The 19,567-nt window shown below is 45.1% G+C and overlaps 1 protein-coding gene across 3 annotated transcripts in view; it reads left to right on the top strand.

The window, feature by feature from the left end:
* The window catches only part of LOC309568167 (carnitine O-palmitoyltransferase 1, liver isoform-like), a 205,145-nt gene extending 186,425 nt beyond the window's left edge, over positions 1-18,720 (top strand). For all 3 annotated transcript variants that reach the window (XM_082273799.1, XM_082273797.1, XM_082273798.1), the window contains exons 16-19: positions 2,995-3,147; positions 3,238-3,351; positions 14,784-14,876; positions 17,955-18,720. In XM_082273799.1, the coding sequence (XP_082129925.1) occupies positions 2,995-3,147; positions 3,238-3,351; positions 14,784-14,876; positions 17,955-18,032 (438 nt within the window). In that variant the 3' untranslated portion in view covers positions 18,033-18,720. The remainder of the gene's footprint in view (positions 1-2,994; positions 3,148-3,237; positions 3,352-14,783; positions 14,877-17,954) is intronic.
* The last annotated feature ends 847 nt before the right edge of the window (positions 18,721-19,567 follow it).

The following is a 19,567-nucleotide window of genomic DNA, read 5'->3' as shown; positions in this document are numbered from 1 at the left end:
GTATATCAGACCATCTGATTGGGATATCCTGGACAGGGACACTTTTCAGAAAGGATACATTCAATATGGCTCCAAGGGGCATCAATGTCTGATCGATGGGTTAAGGGGATCCAGAACATAGGTGGAAGAAGAGCCTCACATAGTAAAGTATTGTTGGATATTCACTTTATTACATAAATGAAATGGTACTCGCAAATTCCAAAGAGTAAACGAGCGTTTAAAAGTTTAGAACAGCAGCTTCTCCTAGGTGTGTAGCGAGGCTTCGGGAACGCCGTGAGCTTCAATCACTGGAAGTTCGTTCCAAGCAAACAGCGGATGTGACGTAGTTACGCCTTACGCATTCCGTCATTCAGAGGTCATCAGAGGCCATTATTTGAAACATCACTAAAGTCACTATTAATTATATGATCTTGCACCTGGTCCATATAGCACCAGTCACTTTACTTATTGCTATTTTCTGTGAATTGTTTACATTGAAGATCACTTTGCACTTTGCTTATTGGTTTTTATTTGTTGTCACCTGTTATCATTTATTAATATCACAATATATACCGCCTCTTAGTCACTATATTTACTTATAAGGTCCATATCTGCCTTAGTCACCTTATTCATTGGCACCTTTTCGCCAATAGCCCACATTGGCGTTTACCTTGCACCTTCTATTTATTTTAATTTGATCTTTTGCACTTTGCACCTTAGTTTTGGATATATAGTTTATATATTTATATTAATTTATATATATTTGTATTCATTGATTTGCATATTATTTTTGAAGTAAGAGAATTTTTCTGTTTATTCTTTGTATTAATCTACTATTGCACGCTTTTACGCTTATAGCTATTGGCTAAAAAACATCATGACCTTTTTATAGTCTAAAACACCTATTATACCTGTCTTGGCCCAGTTACATTTACCTATTATAGGCAGCGCCATCTACCTCACCTTTACTCCATCGCCTGATTTATGCCTTCCCTCCGCTCGTTCCGCTGCCAAGGTTACTTCGCAGGGTGGCTATGGAGGGCATTACGGTTGTTCTGGTGGCCTCAGACTGGCCTCGGCGGCCTTGGTACACAGAGCTGGTAAAAATTGTCGTGGATACTCCGTAGCGTCTTCTTTGCTGGAAGATCTGCTATCTCCGGGACCGAGCTTCCATCCTGCTTTACGGTCGCTGGCTTTAACGGCCTGGCTGTTGAAAGCAAGGTGTTGAGGGATAGAGGTCTTTCTGATTCTGTGATTCCTACCCTTTTGAAGGCCAGGAAGTTGACACCTAGGAAGATCTATCATCGTACGTGGAAATCGTACATTTCGTGGTGTGAATCGCTGCAGCTGCACCCTCGCTTGTTTTCTATAGCTAAGGTTTTGGCCTTTTTACAAAAAGGGGTTGAGGTACTATCAAGGGCCAGGTTTCGGCCTTGGCTATTTACTTCCAACGTCCGTTGGCTACTCATAGTTTGATTCGCACCTTCATTCAGGGGGTTCATCATCTGACCCCTCCGAGGAGATCCCCGTTTTCGCCGTGGGATCTTAATCTGGTTTTGTTGGTTCTTCAAAAGCCTCCTTTTGAGAATATTAGGGAGATTTCTCTGCTTTCCTTGTCACAGAAGGTTGCCTTCCTAGTGACTATAGTGCCCGCAGAGTCTCTGAGTTGGCGGCGTTGTCCTGTCGTTCGCCTTATTTGGTGGTCCACAGGGATAAAGTGGTCCTCCGACCTAATCCGTCCTTTTCTTCCTAAAGTGGTGTCAGATTTTCACCTGAAAGAAGACATTGTGTTGCCTTCCTTATGTCCTAAGCCTAAACATCACAAGGAAGTTGCCTTGCACTCTCTGGATGTGGTTCGGGCGATAAGAGTTTATCTGATGGTTACTGAGTGCTTCAGGAAGTCTGACTCTCTCTCTTTGTCCTTTCGGACGGTCCTTGCAAAGGTTTGGCTGCATCTGCTGCTACCATTTCGATATGGATCAGGCAGACGGTTGTTCAAGCTTATTCGATCAAGTGTCCGGTTCCTCCTTTCCCTGTGAAGGCGCATTCTACTAGAGCGCTGAGTGCCTCTTGGGCTTTTCGCCATCAGGCCTCTGTTGTACAAGTTTGTAAGGCAGCGACTTGGTCGTCTGTGCACACCTTTACCAAATTTTACAAGGTGGATTTGTTGGCTTCTCCGGATGCCTCTTTGGCCGCAAGGTTTTGCAGGCTGCTGTTTCATAAGAGAATGTTTGTACTTCTCTTCTGAGTCTTTTATCTGGGTGAGCTCCTGTTTGATTGAGCTCCATGTTGCCCGTTTGGCTATGTTTAGCCTTTTGGAGTTGATGTTACTGTCTGGTTGCGTTTTCCCACCCCCTCATGCCTATACTGCTTTGGGACGTCCCACTCAGCTCATGGCGATGAGGCTGCGTCTGTCGATAGACGATAGAGAAAATAGGATTTTTGTAAGATCTTACCGTAAAATCTTTTTCTCTGATGTCCATCGACAGACGCAGCACTTGCCCCTCTGTTTGGGGTTGGTTCTGTTGTCTTCACTGCTTTTAACTAAACTGATGTGCTGGGTTGTGCAGCGCCCTGTGCGTGTGTAGTCAAATTTTCCTGCCTAGACTACTCATGATGGGGGGAGCATAAACCCACTCAGCTCATGGAGATGAGGCTACGTCTGTCGATGGACATCAGAGAAAAAGATTTTACGGGAAGATCTTACAAAAACCTTTTTTTTTTTTTTTTCAGATCACGAAGGCCCCTTTTTCACGCATATTACCATGAATGTTGTATAGACAGGGTACAAGATAGCTACACATCTTGGACAAACTAACTTTACTTCTAAAAAATGTAAATAAGGTGGTTTCATATGGATAGACCTGAAATGTAATAAATATTTTCCTTTTTTTCCCCCCAAAAAAGTTAAACTCCTGTAGCTAAAATGTATGTGTTTTAGTAGACTGTACTGCAATGTAGACACTATATAGACAAGTCAAGCTTTTATGCTAACTTTTTATCTGTTATTAACAGGATGAGGAAAGGCTTAAACTCTTTAGAAAAGCAGCAGATAAGCATCAGTTGCTGTACAGAAATGCAATGACTGGGGCTGGAATTGATCGACATCTGTTTTGTATGTATGTAGTATCTAAATACCTGGGGATGGATTCACCGTTCTTGAAAGAGGTAAAACACTAATGTGTGCTTACTGTTGAATGGATTATAGTGTTATTATTAGTTTAATTGCTAAGTGTTTTTGTAAATCTACTTTCTTAGGTGCTGTCTGAACCCTGGCGCCTCTCCACTAGCCAGACTCCTATCCAGCAAATGGAACTCTTTGATTTAGTAAACCATCCAGAATATATCTCATGTGGAGGTGGATTTGGCCCGGTAAGTAAATATACTGCAGCTTCACATTCAAGATCACTCATACACCAAACTTTAAAGCTGATTCCTAGCTTTTTTTAAAGGCATTTACCTTTTTCTAAAAGAAAGTGCTTGTTGGAATGATCTCATCATATTTTTACTAGTCATTCACTTTTTTTCTTTCTGTTGGAAATATCGTAGTGTGGGTTTGTAACTGAACCTGAATTTGACAGCACCTAAAAGAATGATGTGATGTTGCCTTTGTTGGAATCGCCTCTCTTCGATCTGACTGGGTTAAAGGGTCCGCCAAAAATATTTAGGGTTTTGCTAGAAAATGGATGGTTATACCACCTTTTTATGTGTTCTTATATTACATGGGGATGATTTTTTTTGAGGTGTCTGTACTTGAGTTTCTAAGGGGAATTTACTAAGACTGGAGTAGCCAGAATCTGGTGCAATTGTGAATGGCAATCAATCAGCTTCCAGTTTTCATCTTCAGGCCGGGTTCACACTGCTCCGACATGGAAGTCAGACGATTTCTGATCCAACTTTGCCCTACGACTTCATGTCCGACTTCCATGTGACTTCAATGAATGGGATCCATCTTGGATCCAACATTACCAGGCCCATTGAGTCTGGTATGAATCTTAAGGGGAGGGGACCCCACTCCAAAAAAAAAAAAAGCATTGCCCCCCCCCCCCCCAAGACCATGGATTTTGAGGGAAAACCCCTAGCCAAAAAAGTGTGAGACCCCCCCCAAATCCATACTAGACCCTTTCCTGAGAATGCATGCAGCCCCGGAGGTCAGGAAATGGGGGGGGGGGGGCGAGGGCCCCTCCCTGAACCATACCAAGCCACATGCCCTCAACATGGGGGGGTTTGGTGCACCTTTCCCCCATGTTGATGGGGACAAGGTCCTCTTACTGACAACCTTGGGCAGTGTTTGTGGGGGTCTGCAGGCAGGGGCTTATTGGAATCTGGAAGCCCTCTTTAACAATGGGGCCCCCAGCTTCCCCCCCCCCACCCAATGTGAATGAGTATGTGGTACATTGTACCCCCCACCCACTCAAAAAAAAGCAGTGTAAATAAAAACAAGTGATGGTTTTTTACAAGTCCTTTATTAAAAACTAAGAATGTCCTTCTTTCTCCGGTTCTTACCCCTGCTCTGATGTCTTCTTTGTTCTGTGCTTCTGCTGGTTCCTCTCCCTCCACTGCTGATGTCTTCTGCTGGTTCTTCTTCCTCCGCTGATGTCATATCCTGACGCTAGCTCCCGCAGTTGGGCAAGCTCCGTGTTCTGCCGGCTCTTATATAGCCATGGGGTGTAGCTGTCTTGTGACGTCACCCAGAGACCCCGCTCCTTGTGACGTCACCGCCCGGGGCATAAACCAGAGGAAGAAGACAGCAGGAGAAGAACCAGCTGTATACTGCTGTACGCAAAGTACAGCAGTATATCAAGGAAATAACAGGAGAAAACATCATAGATGACCTATGGACATGTCTATTTCATAAAACAGAAAAATCACATAGACAATATAAAAATACATTAGTACCAAACCTCATAAATGCGGCTAAAGGGGCAATACCAAAAAAATGTCTTGAAACGGAAAGCCCCACTATAAAAGATTGGTATAATAGAGTTGAATATATACATAATATGGAATATTTAGGCAGTAGAGAGGAAGAACAGATGGAGAACTTTACAAAACAGTGGAGGAAATGGGTAGACTTTAAAAAACTAATAAATAGCTAGAAGAATGAAAGGAATAAAGGGCAGTAGGAGTAAATGAATAAGTTGTAGAAGTAAATCCCAGCAAAAGGAAGAGGGAGGGGATGTTTTAAAAAAAAAAAAAAAAAAATGTAAAAGGAATATTGAATATTGTTGTTTATATTTTTGAATTGAACTTAATAACATTTTATATATATATAAAAAAAAAAAAAAAGTTTGTGGCGTTAGCTACCCTTTGGTCTTGCCTCCGCTCCTCGTGTTTTCACAAAAGTGTTGGCTCCGGTGCTAGCATTGCTACGCCAACGGGGATCACGGTACTGGGCTACTTGGACTATCTCCTTCTGTGAGCGGAGTCTCCCTCTGCTCTGGTGGAGAACCTGGAGATCACAATACGAACTCTGCGGGAGTTTGGCTGGATTCTGAATTTTTAGAAGTCTGCCCTGGTGCCGTTCACGAAGCTGGACTGTTTGGGTCTGACTCTGGACTCGGCCGTAGCCAGAGTGCTCCTTCCTCTGGACAAACTCTAGAAATTGCAGGCTGCAATTCGCTCGCCTCCTGCTGTCCAACAAATGGTCATCCCTCCGGACTTTCATGCGGGTTCTTGGCCTGATGGTATCTACTTTTGAAGCGGTTCCGTTTGCACAGTTTCATATAAGGTCTCTGCAAAGGGAGATTCTGACCAAATGGGGCAAGGCTCCGCAATCGCCGGACAATCCAATGCGGCTGGGTGGGGGAACAAAGGAGTCTCTGATATGGTGGCTTCACCCTCCGGCGCTTTGGCTGGGAAAAGCCTTTCTCCCCTTTTATTGGACAGTGGTCACCACGGATGCCAGCCTGTCTGGCTGGGAAGGCAAGCATTCTGCTCAGGGGATCTGGGCACTGGAAGAGCCCAGACTACAAATCAATGTCTTGAAGCTCCGAGTGATCAGACTGTGTCTGATCAATGGACTGATCGTCTTCAGGGTTTCCAGTGCGCATTCAATTGGACAATGCCACGGCCGTGGCTTATGTCAATCACCAAGGGGGCACAAGAAGTGCCCTGGCGGCTCTGGAGGTAGCCGGCATTCTAAGTTTGGCAGAACGGTTCGTTCTAGCCCTCTCCGCCGCACACATCCCCGGGGTGGAAATTGGCAGGCAGATTACCTCAGTCGGCAGGCAATGGACCAAGGTGAGTGGTCCCTTCATCTGAAGGTGTTTCAGCAGCTGTGTATCCGGTGGGGCACCCCCGAGGTGGATCTGTTGGCGTCTCGGCTCAACATAAAGGTGCAGAGGTTTGTGGCTCCATTAAGTGATCCTCTGGCAGATGTCACAAATGCGCTGGTGGCCCCGTGGGGTCAGTATCCTCTAATCTATGCCTTCCCTCCTCTCAAGCTTCTGCCCAGACTCCTACGCAGAATTGAGGCAGAAGGGATTCCGATCATCCTAGTAGTACCACACTGGCCCCGCCAGGCCTGGTACGCCGATATAGTGCGGCTGGTCGCCGACATTCCTTGGAAGCTTCCTCTCAGAAGAATCTGCTGTCCCAAGAACCGATTTTTCATCCTGCTTTATAGTCGCTGGCTTTAACGGCTTGGCTGTTGAACTCCAGGTGCTAAAGGATAGAGGTTTGTCTGGGTCTGTGATTCCTACGTTGTTAAAAGCTAGGAAATCTTCCTCTAGGAAGATCTACCATTGTACGAGGAAGACATACATTGCGTGGTGTGAGTCTCCTGGGGTCCACCCTTGCTCCTTCTTGGTGGCTCGGATCTTTACCTTCCTTCAACGGGGGGTTAAACAGAAATTGGTCTTGAGTACCATCAAGGGCCAGGTATCGTGGCGGTCTTTTTCCAACAACCTTTGGCCACACACTCCCTGGTGCGTACCTTTCTTTAGGGTGTTTAAAATTTGGTTCCTCCAGTGCGGGCTCCATTGCCGCCTTGGGATCTTAATTTGGTGCTTTCAGCTCTCCAGAAGCCTCCCTTTGAAAATATTCAGGAGATTCCCTTGCTTACGCTGTCCCAGAAGGTGGCCTTTTTGGTGGCTATCACCTCTGCGCGCAGGGTGTCAGAACTGGCGGCGTTATCCTGTCGTCCATCTTATCTGGTGATTCACAAGGATAAGGTGGTGCTTCGCCCCTGTCTGTCATTGCTTCCTAAGGTGGTCTCTGACATTCATTTGAATGAGGACATTGTGTTTCCTTCCCTCTGTGCCAGGGCCTAAACATCCAAAGGAAATTGCCTTGCATGCCTTGGATGTGGTCCGGGCAATTAGGGTGTACCTGGCAGCTACAGAGTCTTTTAGGAAGTGAGACAAACGATTAGTCCTCACGGATGGACCTCGCAAAGGGTTGGCTGCTTCTGCTGCGACCATTTCCAGATGGATCAAACAGACAGTGATTCAGGCTTATTCCATTGAGGGTTAGGTTCCTCCTTTCCCTGTTAAGGCGCACTCTACTCTGGCGCTTAGTGGCTCCTGGGCCTTCTGTCATCAAGCGTCAGTGACGAAGGTTTGCAAAGCGGCCTCGGTGCACACTTTTACAAAGTTTTATAAAGTGGATGTGTTGGCATTGCTTCCTTTGGCCGCAAGGTTTTGCAGGCTGTTATTAAAGAGAACCTGATCCTTTTGAGGGTGTATTGTTTTTTTCAGGTGATCTCCAGTTTTGGCTGAGCCCTGTCACCTGGTTGGCTACTGTTTAGCTTTGGGAATTTTTTGCTGTTTCCCACCCCTCATGTTACACACTGCTTTGGGACGTCCCAATGGTCAAGAATGACAGGAGCTGTGTCCGTCAATCAACAAAAGAGAAAATGGGATTTTTGTCTTACCATAAAATCCATTTCTCTGATGTTCATTGATAGGCACAGCACTCACCCCTTTGTGGAGTTATGATTCTCTTGACACGGCTTGTAACAAAACTGAGTGACTATAGCAGGAGTAGGGAGTATACCCCCTGGGACTGCCCATGGGTGTAGCCAGAAGCTTTTTCTGCCTAGTGTCCTACTCCTGTAAAGGGCAGCATAACCCAATGGTTTAAGAATGACAGGAGCTGTGCCCGTCAATTAACATCAAAGAAGTGGATTTTACGGTAAGTCAAAAATTCAATTTTCTCTTTCGTTCATTGACAGACACAACTCCATATCTTCTTTGACCCTTGGGTTATGATGAATGCAATCAGTAAATCCTACGAGCAACCAGGTAATAATTAATTGCTGCAACCACTCCTCTATCTCACACAGTGTAAACAATTATATAAAAAAAATGCTGCGCAATAAGTAGCGAACCAATTAGTGACTCAATGTGATCCAATAATCAATAGACATCAAATATACAGTGATCATAAATACATAAATAAATATATTGTTGTAAACGCATGTAAAAAAATATATTGTTATAAACGTATGTAAAAAAATCCAGTAGTGCAAAAAATGCTGAATGAGCTGCTTGTTATTGAGTCAATGGCATCTCTGAATTTGCATTTCCTATAATGTTAACAGCTAGGAAAACTATCTTCATCTGAAGTGGAAGGCAAGTTTCTTTGTAGGACAAATCCTCCACTTCTGCAGCTGGGTCTGGACCAGCATTTGTCTCTCTATACCTTCAAGGGCCATATGTGTGTCTAGTCTGTTTTACAGACCGTTGGTCTTTCATTTCTCAATTTAGACCTTTTTTACAGGGAGTCTCTCATTTAGCTCCCTTTGTTGTTTTTCTTGCACAAACACACACTCTTTTGGAAATAAACATTTTAAAACGTATTGAAACATCGACTGTGGCGATAGGGCAGCGGACAGGGATCCCCCATTGGGGACCGTGATAAAATATCAGAGATCTAAACATACTTCTGATTTCTAACTTTTGAGACTGAGAAAGGAACCGAGGACAGATTCCCCAGTCCCTTTCTCTGCAGCCCCAGCTGCACTGGACAGTGAATGAATTGGAAGTGCTCTATGCTGAGCGGCTTCCTGGTAATTCACAAACTGCAGCATAGTTTGCTTCAGTTATGAACACAGTGAGTGATTGCTACTGATCACTCACTGTGTTAATACAGAAAAGTAAGGGGCAATTAAATGACATGTTTACCGGCCCCTTCCCCCACACTACATTCTGAAATATTCTGCTTTGAGCTTGCAGCAGTGGCTGGTGGGAGAGTAAAGGAGGCTGGGGGGTCCCCTCGAGGGCCCTCAGTAGCTCCGCAGGCCGCCATTTTCTTGTAGCTCATGTGCTCTGCAAGATTTGGTGGCCATATTGGTACACCTGGTGGCCATTTTGCGGTGGATTTCTATTGAGAATCACTGGCGGCCATGTTCTGAGAGTTTCTAGAGGTGTTTTTTCTGGTGGAGCCCCCCTCCCTATACCCTAGTGCTGGCACTCAGATCTTTCTCTGAGGATCAAGATCGCTGCAGACATTCTGGGCCTTCTTGTTGCATCTTTGGTGAAGGGTGGTGAGTCTGGGGTCTCTCTCTCTCTCTCTCTCTCTCTCTCTCTCTCTCTCTCTCTCTCTCTCTCTCTCTCTGCTTGGCGTCTTCAGTGCACTCTGCCTGACCTCTTGGGGGCGCTGTAGCGCGGTGGAATGCTCTTGGAAAAAAAATAATTTTCTCAACTTTTTGCTGACGGGTTCCCCTAGTGCAAGATGGACCCTGCAGAACAAGTGTCCCCACCTGACCCCTCAAGGAGGCCGCAGGGCCCTCCGGATCCCAGCTATCCATAGATGCACTTTCGGCGGTCCTGGAATCCTTTGTGTCCCGGGTGGAAGTGGCCTTTAAAGGTCGAGGTGCCAAAAAACGCCCTCCGCATACCCCTGCCTCATCTGATATGTCAGATTCTGAATCTGATTCAGCCACCGCAGACACGGGTCTCCCTGCTGGGTCTACTACCACGTGGCCAGTCTCCCCTGATAGTGAGGATGACATCTCTACCTCCGCCACCGCGCAAGAAAAGACGCTGGTGGACGCACTGGTTGTATCTGTGCGTGAGACCCTAAAAATGGGGGACGGAGCTGCGACTGCCAATGAGCCACAGGTTACGTTTGGCTCTCACAAGCCATCCAGAGCGGCAAAGGTTTTTCCCTTTCCCGCGTATTTTGACAATATGCTTAAAAAAGAATGGGGCCGCCCAAAGTGTTCCCATGGGGTGCCTAAGCGGATTGCTAGACGCTACCCCTTTGAGCAGTCAATTAAAAAGAAGTGGACTGTGTCGACTTCGGTGGACCCTCTGGTCTCAAGACTGAATAAAGCTACCATGATCCCAGTGGAGGATTCCCCGTCCTTTAAGGATCCGGCGGATAGAAAGGCGAAGTCTGTGGCCCGCAATATCTACTCCCTGGCGGGGTCTGCACTAAGACCGGTGTTTACGGTTGCCCTTGTCTCGCAAACCTTGACTGAGTGGGCTAAGTTGCTACGCCATGACCTGGAGGGGAAACAACTTCCCCCTGCTTTTGCGGAGCTGTTGGTGCAGGTGCTGCAATTTGTTTGCGGTGCCGCGCTGGATGCTGCTCCCATTTTGGGCCGACTGTCCGTTTTGGCAGTGGTCCTCCGGGGCGTATACTTTGACTAAAGTGCTGGTCTGCGGATCAGACCTCAAAGAAGGCCTTGACTGATCTGCCTTTTCAAGGAGATCGCCTGTTTTGGGGCTACACTGGATGACATTATCAAAGGTCTCACAGGGGGTAAGAGTATCTTTCTCCCACAGGCTACCAAAGGTAAGGACCCCCTTTCGCAGACGGGTCCCCTCCTCTTCAACACGTAAGAAGTTTTTTTTGTCCCTCAGGGTCAGTCGATAAGGCAAAGTCCTTCAAGGCCCCCTCTGGTGGTTCCAAGCGATCTGGTCTGGCAAACAAAAATCGAGTTTCTCCAGACCTGAGTACAAGGCCCCTTCGGCCTGAAGGTGCGCCCTCACCTGTATCTTGGGTGGGGGGACGTCTTTGCCGGTTCCCGGACCTGTGGCTATCACAGATACGAGACAAATGGGTTCACAAGGTCATACGGTTCGGGTACAAGATCGAGTTTCGATCCGTCCCACCAGTAAGGTTCTTCCCTTCCAATGTGAGACTGTCCCCGGATCGCCTACAGGCTCTCTTTGAGGCGGTACAGGACCTGGTACAACAGGGGGTAATAGTTCCAGCTCTGTGTGCGGAACGTTTTCAGGGCTTTTATTCAAACCTGTTTACGGTCCCCAGGAAGGAAGGCAAGGTGCATCCAATTCTGGACCTGAAGGCACTGAATTGCTTTGTGCGAGTTCAAAAAATCAAGATGGAATCCATTCACATTGTGGTGGCTTCCCTACATCAAGGGGATTTCCTGGCCTCCATAGACATCAAAGATGCCTCCCTTCACATCCCAATATGTGCAGGACATCAACGGTTTCTGCACTTTGCCGTGGGAGGATCATTATCAGTTTGTGGCGTTACCCTCTGGTCTTGCCTCTGCTCCTCGGGTCTTCACAAAGGTTTTGGCTCCGGTCCTGGCGCTGTTACGACAGCGGGGTATATCGGTCCTGGGTTATCTGGATGATCTGCTTCTCCGTGCGGAGTCTCCCATGGGGCTGATGACAAATTTGGAGATCACCATGAGAACTCTGGAGGAGTTTGGGTGGATTCTGAACCTTCAGAAGTCATCCCTAGTCCATTCCATGAGACTGGACTATCTGGGCCTGACTTTGGACTCCTCCTCAGCCAGGGTTTTTCTTCCTCCTGAAAAACTCCAAAAACTCCAGACTGCGATTCAGCTGTTGCTGTCCAGCAAATGGTCGTCTTCCCTGGGGTACTGTGTGGCGCCGCCATTTTCCTGTGGATGGATTTCACTAGCCTTGGCGGCCATGTTTGTGTAGTCTGGCAGCCATGTTTTAGGTTTCCCTGTGTAATCTATAGCGGTGACCATTTTCATGTCCAATGCAGTGACATGCAGCGGGGGCCTCTAGTGTTAGTGTCAGCGCTTCCTCTTCCTCCTTGATCGCAGTGTGGCAGGCTGGTTGGTGCTCTCCAGCTCTGGGGTGGTGAGTCTCTGTGGGTATACGATCCTTCCTTTGCTATATACAGTGCAGCGGGTGCACTGATACTTGTGGTGTGCGGGTTTTTTTTTTTTTTTAATGTTTCTTTTGTGCATAGTGCAGCTCCGATTTAACCATGGAGCCCCTGGAACGTGTATCACCACCTGACCCACTTCTTGAAGCTGCGGGACCCTCTGGGTCTCAGTCTGCCCTAGAAGCCATGAAAGCGGCCCTGCAGTCACTTGTGTCAAAGGTTCGTATGGCTCTGCAAAGGTGGCCTAGCAAGAAGTGCCCCCCGCCTTCACCTGCCTCAGAGTCTGAGATGGATTTGGCCACGGCAGGCGCGAGTCAGCCCACTTTGTCTGCGTCCATGGACCCTGAGTGTTAGGATGAATCCTCCTCCTCTGCAGCCACGCATGAAAAAGCGCTGGTGGAGGCATTGATTGTGTCTGTGCAGGAAACTTTAAAGTTTGAGGACTCAGCGCTGATGCTGAGTCTGCGACGCCGGTGCTGTTTGGCACCCGCAGATCTTCCAAGGTGACGAAGGTGTTCCCCTTTCCTGCCTATTTTGACAAGATTGGCACTAGTAAGTGGGGTTCCCCGAAATGCATGGTTGGAATACCTAAGCGTTTTCACTAGGAGATATCCTTTTGAGGAATCTCTCCTGAAGAAACTAACGGTTCCACCGTCGGTGAACTCTCAGGTTTCCAGGCTAAGTAAGGCCACACTTTTGCCGGTGGAGGATTCTCCATCTTTTAAGGATCCTGTGGACAAGAGAGTTGAGGCTCTGGTCCGTTACCTTTTCACCGTGATAGGTTCAATGTTGAGGCCGGTGTTTGCTATAACCTTGGTATCCCAGACCTTAACGGAATAGGCAAAGATTTTACACCAGGGCCTGGAAGGGGGTCAAAACCCTCCTGAGCTGGCGGATCAGTTGATCCAGGGGCTACAGTACATCTGTGATGCATCGTTGGATGTGGCCCCTTGGCTGGCAGGGTATCCATGAAGGCGAGGATTCTTTGCCGCATGATTTTGTTGAAGTACTGGTACCTTTTGTAGGTGACCGTTTGTTCGGTGTCTCTATGGAGGGGATCATTAGGGGCCTTACGGAAGGTAAGAGTACATTACTTCCGCAGGTTGCTAGGGGCAAGGAACCTCTTTGTAAAAGTGGTCCTTTATTCTCAGCTCACAAGTGGCCCTTTTGTCCATCTGGATTGCATGAAAAGGGTTCAAGACCCACCCAGAGCTTTGCAGGAGGTTCCAAGAGAACCTGGAATGCTAAGTTGAAAGCGGGCATTACTTGTTCTGCAGACAAGCCTTCCCCAGTGTGAAGGGGTTCCCTCACCTGCAGCTGGGGTGGGGGGACATCTTTGCTTCTTTCCGGACCCATGGACCTTGCTCATTCAGGACAAATGGGTCCACGAGTTGATTCCTTTTGGCTACAAGATCGAGTTTCGGTCCTTGCCTCTGGCAAGGTTCTTCACTTACGACTTACGCTTGTTTCACGATCGGCTGCAGGCTCCATTTACTCAGTTCCATACCAGAACTCTGCTAAGAGAGATTCTGGCCAAATGAAACCAAGATCTGCTGTCGTTGGATGATCTGATCCTGTTGAGTCGGGGTACGAGGGGGTCTCCACTCCCCGGTGCTTCGCCTGGGAAAATCCTTTCCTCCCCTGTATTGGATAGTGATTTCCAAGGATGCCAGTCTGTCCGGGTGGGGAGTTATCTTGGGAGTGTACTCGGCCCAAGGTGTTTGGACTCAAGAGGAGTCAAGTCTGCGGATCAACATACTGAAGATTCCGGCAATCAGACTTTGTCTGTCCCAGTGGACGGATCATCTGCAGGGATGCCCTGTGAGAGTGTATTTTTTTCCTGATGGTAAGCTCCAGTTGTTCCTGTTTGAGCTCCTATTTTACCCGGTTGGCTATATTTAGCCTTGTTGGGAATTATGTGTATTGCTGTGTTTTTCCTACCCCTCATGTTGATACTGCTTTGGAACATCCCAAGGGTCTAGAAGACATGGAGCTGTGTCTGTCAGTGAACGAAAGAGAAAACTGGATTTTTGTCTTACCGTAAAATCTTTTTCCCTGAGGTTTACTGACGGACACAGCACCCCTCCCTCTGTTGGGTTGAGTTATGTATTCTTATGACACTGCTTGTTACAAACTGAAGTCCTATAGCAGGAAGTGATGGTATACCCCCTGGGGCGTAGCCAAAATTGTTTCCGCCTAGTCCTGCTCCTAGAGAGGGAGCAGCATAAGCCCAAGGGTCTAGAAGACATTGAGCTGTGTCCGTCAGGGAAACTAAGAGAAAAGGATTTTACGGTAAGACAAAAATCCAGTTTTTTGGTGGCCAGTGTCATACTCCAATTTTTTTACTGCATTGATGTTTGGCTGTTTAATGTTATTGAATGCATTACTAAGTAGTGCAGTCATAGAATGAACATAACTTTTTTTTTAAAAATTGAAGCAGTGTTTTTTTTTTTTTTTATCATGTTCGATTTACTTTGGTAGCATTATTTTAGCTGTAACCCTGCATTGAAAGCTATAAAAAAAATACCTTATACATTACATATGTTTAAAGGAACAATCTTGCTGACCTTTTTTCCATTTAAAGAAGGTTAATTGCTTTCCCATTATACTGTATGTATTTAGGTTATCAAGCACATCTCATTAGCTTCCTTTTCTGCTTCATTTATCACTAATAAATGTGTTACAGGAAGCTGTGTTTCCAGCATTCAGTGTCTGTACTTCTGATTCCTGTTTTTCAGGTTGCCGACGATGGATATGGGGTCTCCTACATAATAGTTGGTGAAAATCTTATCAACTTCCATGTGTCCTGCAAGTTCTCCAGCCATGAGACAGTGAGTTTTATGAATATTTTTCTAATTATTTTTTAATTCTTCATGATTGACATGCTACTTTTCAGGAGATATTTCTGCCATGCTGAAGTTAAAAAGGCCTGCAAAAACTCTAGGACCTCATTTACACCATGAGATGCGTCTAAGGGTGTACGCGCTTTTGCGCAAAAAAAAAAAACAGAAAAAAGTGCTGCCATGATTTATAAAATCCTTGTGCACCAGAATGCTTGGAACTTTGTAAATGCTGCAAAAGGACAGCGCATTTTTGTGTGGTGCAGCAAAAACATTTGATTTTGCACATGTTCCTAGCCCTATCAGTTCACAGGCTTTCAATAAATACTGTATTCCCTTTGCTAGATTGAGCAGGGCTTTCATAAGTCCTCTGGGCAGAAAATTAGCAGTCATTCTGAACTGTTCAAACTCCCTCAGGAGTATCCATTAAACCACATTGGAGAGTAGAGCAAGGACCTGAATATCAATCGGAATATTCAGGGGAGTGCATAATCTTACTCAATGGGATGGATGTAAGTAGATTGCAGAGTAACTTTAAAAGATAAAGTCAGGAATCTCTGGCCGGCAGAATATTATTTTATGGACTAACCTATTTGTGACTAGGTTTTGTGCCTTCTAAGCTGGAATGATTCCAGCCTGAAGGCTTTTAAATCTAGCAGTACGAAGAAAATGTAAGCACTAATATTGCACAACTTTCCTATTGAAAACACTGTAGCTGCCTTGCTGTTGTACAATGACTTCAAAACTGTCACTGACTTGGTTTATACAGTATATTAAAGTGAGAAGCTCTGATTTTCCTCCAATATAGTTAGTTGGATATTTGTTTCTGAGTCAGGAGCACAAAGTATTGTCTTTGGATAAAAGTATTAGCTAGGCAACTAGTCTTTTCACAACGAGAGTTTAGCCTAAGTATATGTTAAATACAGTTAGTTCTTTTGCACAGTATAACCATACATTTTCTATTTGCCTCCTAAAGCAAATCTTCACCCTAGAAGACAAAAATTAGATCAGCAGTTACAAATACTGTTGCTGCTGACTTTTAATAATAGGGCACTTGCCTGTCCAGTGATCTGACATTAATCTCACCCGAGCTGGCTCCTCGGCCATCTTTGGGTCCAGGCGCCTGAGTGTTTACTTTAGGAAGCTGTGACTGCTTGCGACTTCACATCTGCCTTCCCACTGTGCATGCGTGAGCTGCGCTGCGCTTTGTGAACGGTTCCACAGCTTTCTGGGACCTGTGATTTGTATGTGTGATGTGAAGGAGGGGAATTTGCGAACATCTGCTCGGATCGTCACAATGTTGAGACCGGATGTGGCAGGTTTTGATAGGTACCCACTCCCCCCTACCCCCCCCCCTAAAAAAAAAAAAAACAAACAAAGGAGGGGAGAAGAGACAGACAAGTGGAACATCCCCATTTTAGTGGGGTTCTGCTTTAATATGCAGGCAAAGATGTATTTTTCTTTCAACTCAAAGCAATATTTCTATAGTACAGATTTGTCATCTAATCCCTATCAAAGGACAGCGATTACTAGGTGTTAGTACATAAGGAGAGGGGAATTACTAAAACTGGTGCACCCGTGCATAGTAGCCAATTAACTTCTAGGTTTTATTGTCAAAGCTTTATTGAATAAGCTAAAGTTAGAAGCTGATTGGTTACTATGCATAGTATCACCAGATTCTGAGTGAAGCAGTTTTAGTAATCCCCCCATGTCTTTGCTCAACTGCTGTGACCTTAGGTGTTAGCAACAGTCCAGTCATAGCAAGTTTACAGTGCCTGTGTTACCAAACTCTTTAACAGTCTACATTTTTACAGTGTTTATATACAAGAAAGGCGTGGCTTATTCACGAGAAAGAGTTTATAAATGTTTTAATTAAGAAAAATGTAAAATATTGATCAAACTGTTTCACATTCCCTTTTAAGCGGAGTTCTGTCTGGGAGAAAAAAAAAAAGCCAGCGGCTACAAATGCTGTAGCTGCTGACTTAATATAAGAACACAAAATAAGTTAGCCGCGCTCAAAGGAGATACAAAGTTCCAAAACGATCCCCCAGTGAAGATAAAAAACAAAACTTGTGCTGTCAGTATATACACCAGATAGTCTAAAGAAAACAGCGTTCAATCAGGGTAAACCAAAAGAAGTAGGCATCTGTCACGGACCAACAGGCAAATCCAACCAGGTAGCATAGATATCAATCATATAAAAGTGTTTGTCCAGGGGAATGGACACAACACATAGAGTAGTTCCTCGTGATAAAAATGAAATCACAATATCATTGCGCAGACATCCTTGAAAGGGCTTTATTAAACATATAATAAAAACTCTGCACACAGGGTACTCGCATTACATCCAAAGATAAAAGGCATATAATGAAAACAGCGTATGTCTGTTTCTCATCCAAAAAAATGGCCGACCTCAAACAGCATACCAGCATCATGTGGTAAGGCTCCTCCCAACATGTTTTGTCACACTTGACATCATGACGCCCCCTGATGATGTCAGCACTCCAAGCCGATTTGTCCATCAGCTTCAGGTGCAGGCATCGGCATTGCAAGTAGGGGAAACCGGCAGTGAAGCCTTGAGGCTTTACTGCTGATTTCCTACTGCACATGTGCAAGTCACGCTGCTCTTTCTGAATGGTTCTGCCATCTGCTGGGACTCACACAGGTCCCAGAAGGCGTGGGGGGGGACGGGGGGGGGCGGATATGTCATCAATCACCGTGTGGCGATGTCACTAGGTGACTCTCCCCACCAGACTCCCCGTCTAACTGGAATATAACCTTTTGGAGGTGGCCTGACCCTTTAAAACGTACAGTGGGAAAAGGTGTTAGGGGATGACTTGCATTTGGTTTTTTTAGACCGCTTTGCTTTTTAAACAAAGGCCGAGCTGTTAGATTACAAACTTCTTATAATGATGCAGCAAACCCTTCTTGATGTAGTATGGTATATCTGTTTGCACACATTTTTGCATTTCAGAACTGTTTCCTGTGGGTCTAGTGCACTCATTGGTGTTATAACCTATCTGCAATCCTCTGTTTTGACATTAATTTCTTCAATCTTGCTCTCTGCAGGATTCCCACCGCTTTGGCAAGCACATTCGAGAATCTCTGCTTGACATTCTGAGCCTGTTCAAGCTGGAGAATAAGTAGAATGTTTTTTACTATCCTGCCAGCCTTTCAAACATCTATGAGTTACAGTCAAGGAGCAAGAAAAAAATGCAAATGAACTGCTTCCAAATACTGGGACCATTGTTTTACATCTCAGCCACAAAAAGCTACAAGAACCTGGTCTGCATGATGAGTACCATCTAACACTGCCTTACATGTAGGATCCTACATGTATTCAAGCAGCAGTACAATCACAACAGAAGAACAATCTGTCGCAAATTTTCATTCAAGTTTCCTGTATACAAGGAACAATGTGCTGAGGGAAATACTTGTATAACTCAGACCCTGAGTTTATAATTCCTTACACAATCATACTTCTAGTAGATGTATGACGTGCAATGTGAACAAGCATCTTGCTTGAGGTGCTGGAGATCGGATGAGTTCTGTGCGTGAGCTGGTGCCTTATATGTTCTGTGTAAATTAATGGCTTATTATAGTGAAGTGTCAAGCAACGCAATGCAATATTTTTCCTAGTTGTCATTTTTGCCACATTTGTTTGAGGCACCCCAAAAGCACCAACCAACAGTTTAGTTTGCCTTTTATTTCAAAGACCCTTTTTTTTTTTTTTCTTTATGCTTATTGTTATATATTTTTCTTGCTTTATTGCTATTGTAACTTAGCTGGAGTGCTGCCTGACCATTCTAAGTTTTATTTCATACTTTACAAGTAATGTTTTTTTTTTTTCTTTCTGTCATTCAACTTATTCTTTGCCATTCTATAGACATGATCTTGATTTGGGCTTTCGGTTTAGAGGACTCTCACCAAAACAAACATTTCTCAGTGGAAATAATTAGGGTATTGTTGATTTAGCAGCGTACACCCATAAAATGACATACTTGTTTTACCCTAGAACCAAAAATTTCAGGTGGCAAACTCATTTAAGCTTAAAAAGCAGAAATCACCACCAGAGCCCCATACAGGAAAGAACTATCAAGTGAAATGTTTGGGACTGTTATTTATAAGTTATTATTGCCGTAATATTCTTACTTTTACAAGCCTATCTCTAACTGTTTATGAAACATACTTGAGCAAATTGCAACACGGGTATAAAACAAAGACTTCATTTTTACTCTTTCTCAAAGCAAACCCAATGTCTGAAAAACATTTGCTTCAGCTTTCATGGCTCCACATAGTAGACATTTATCTCTAGATGAATTAAAATTTTCAGCACTCTGGGTGCACCCAATCACAGGTTGCTGTAATATGCTAATACTGACCTGCTTCCCTAATTCAGAGCCTTACCTTGCATCTGAAGCTTCATTAATGGCCTATTTTTTTGATGGACAGCCTCACTGGCCAGTTGGGAAGCTTACTAGGCAGCATAAGCCAGACTGACAGAGAAGATGGGTTAATATTTGTATACCGTCATGACCTAGGATGTGTGCTTAAAGCACGGAAAAGAGAAACTTTCCTGATCGGTAAATATCAGATGGTGCCCTTCTAGGGTGGAGCTAATGGCAGATGGGGCAGTTTTTGTTCATGTCGCACACAAATCCATATATGGATATTACTTGATT

This window comes from Pelophylax lessonae (assembly GCF_965119305.1).
Source record: "Pelophylax lessonae genome assembly, chromosome: 12".
NCBI lineage: Eukaryota > Metazoa > Chordata > Amphibia > Anura > Ranidae > Pelophylax > Pelophylax lessonae.
This window is presented reverse-complemented; position numbering and strand designations above follow the sequence as displayed.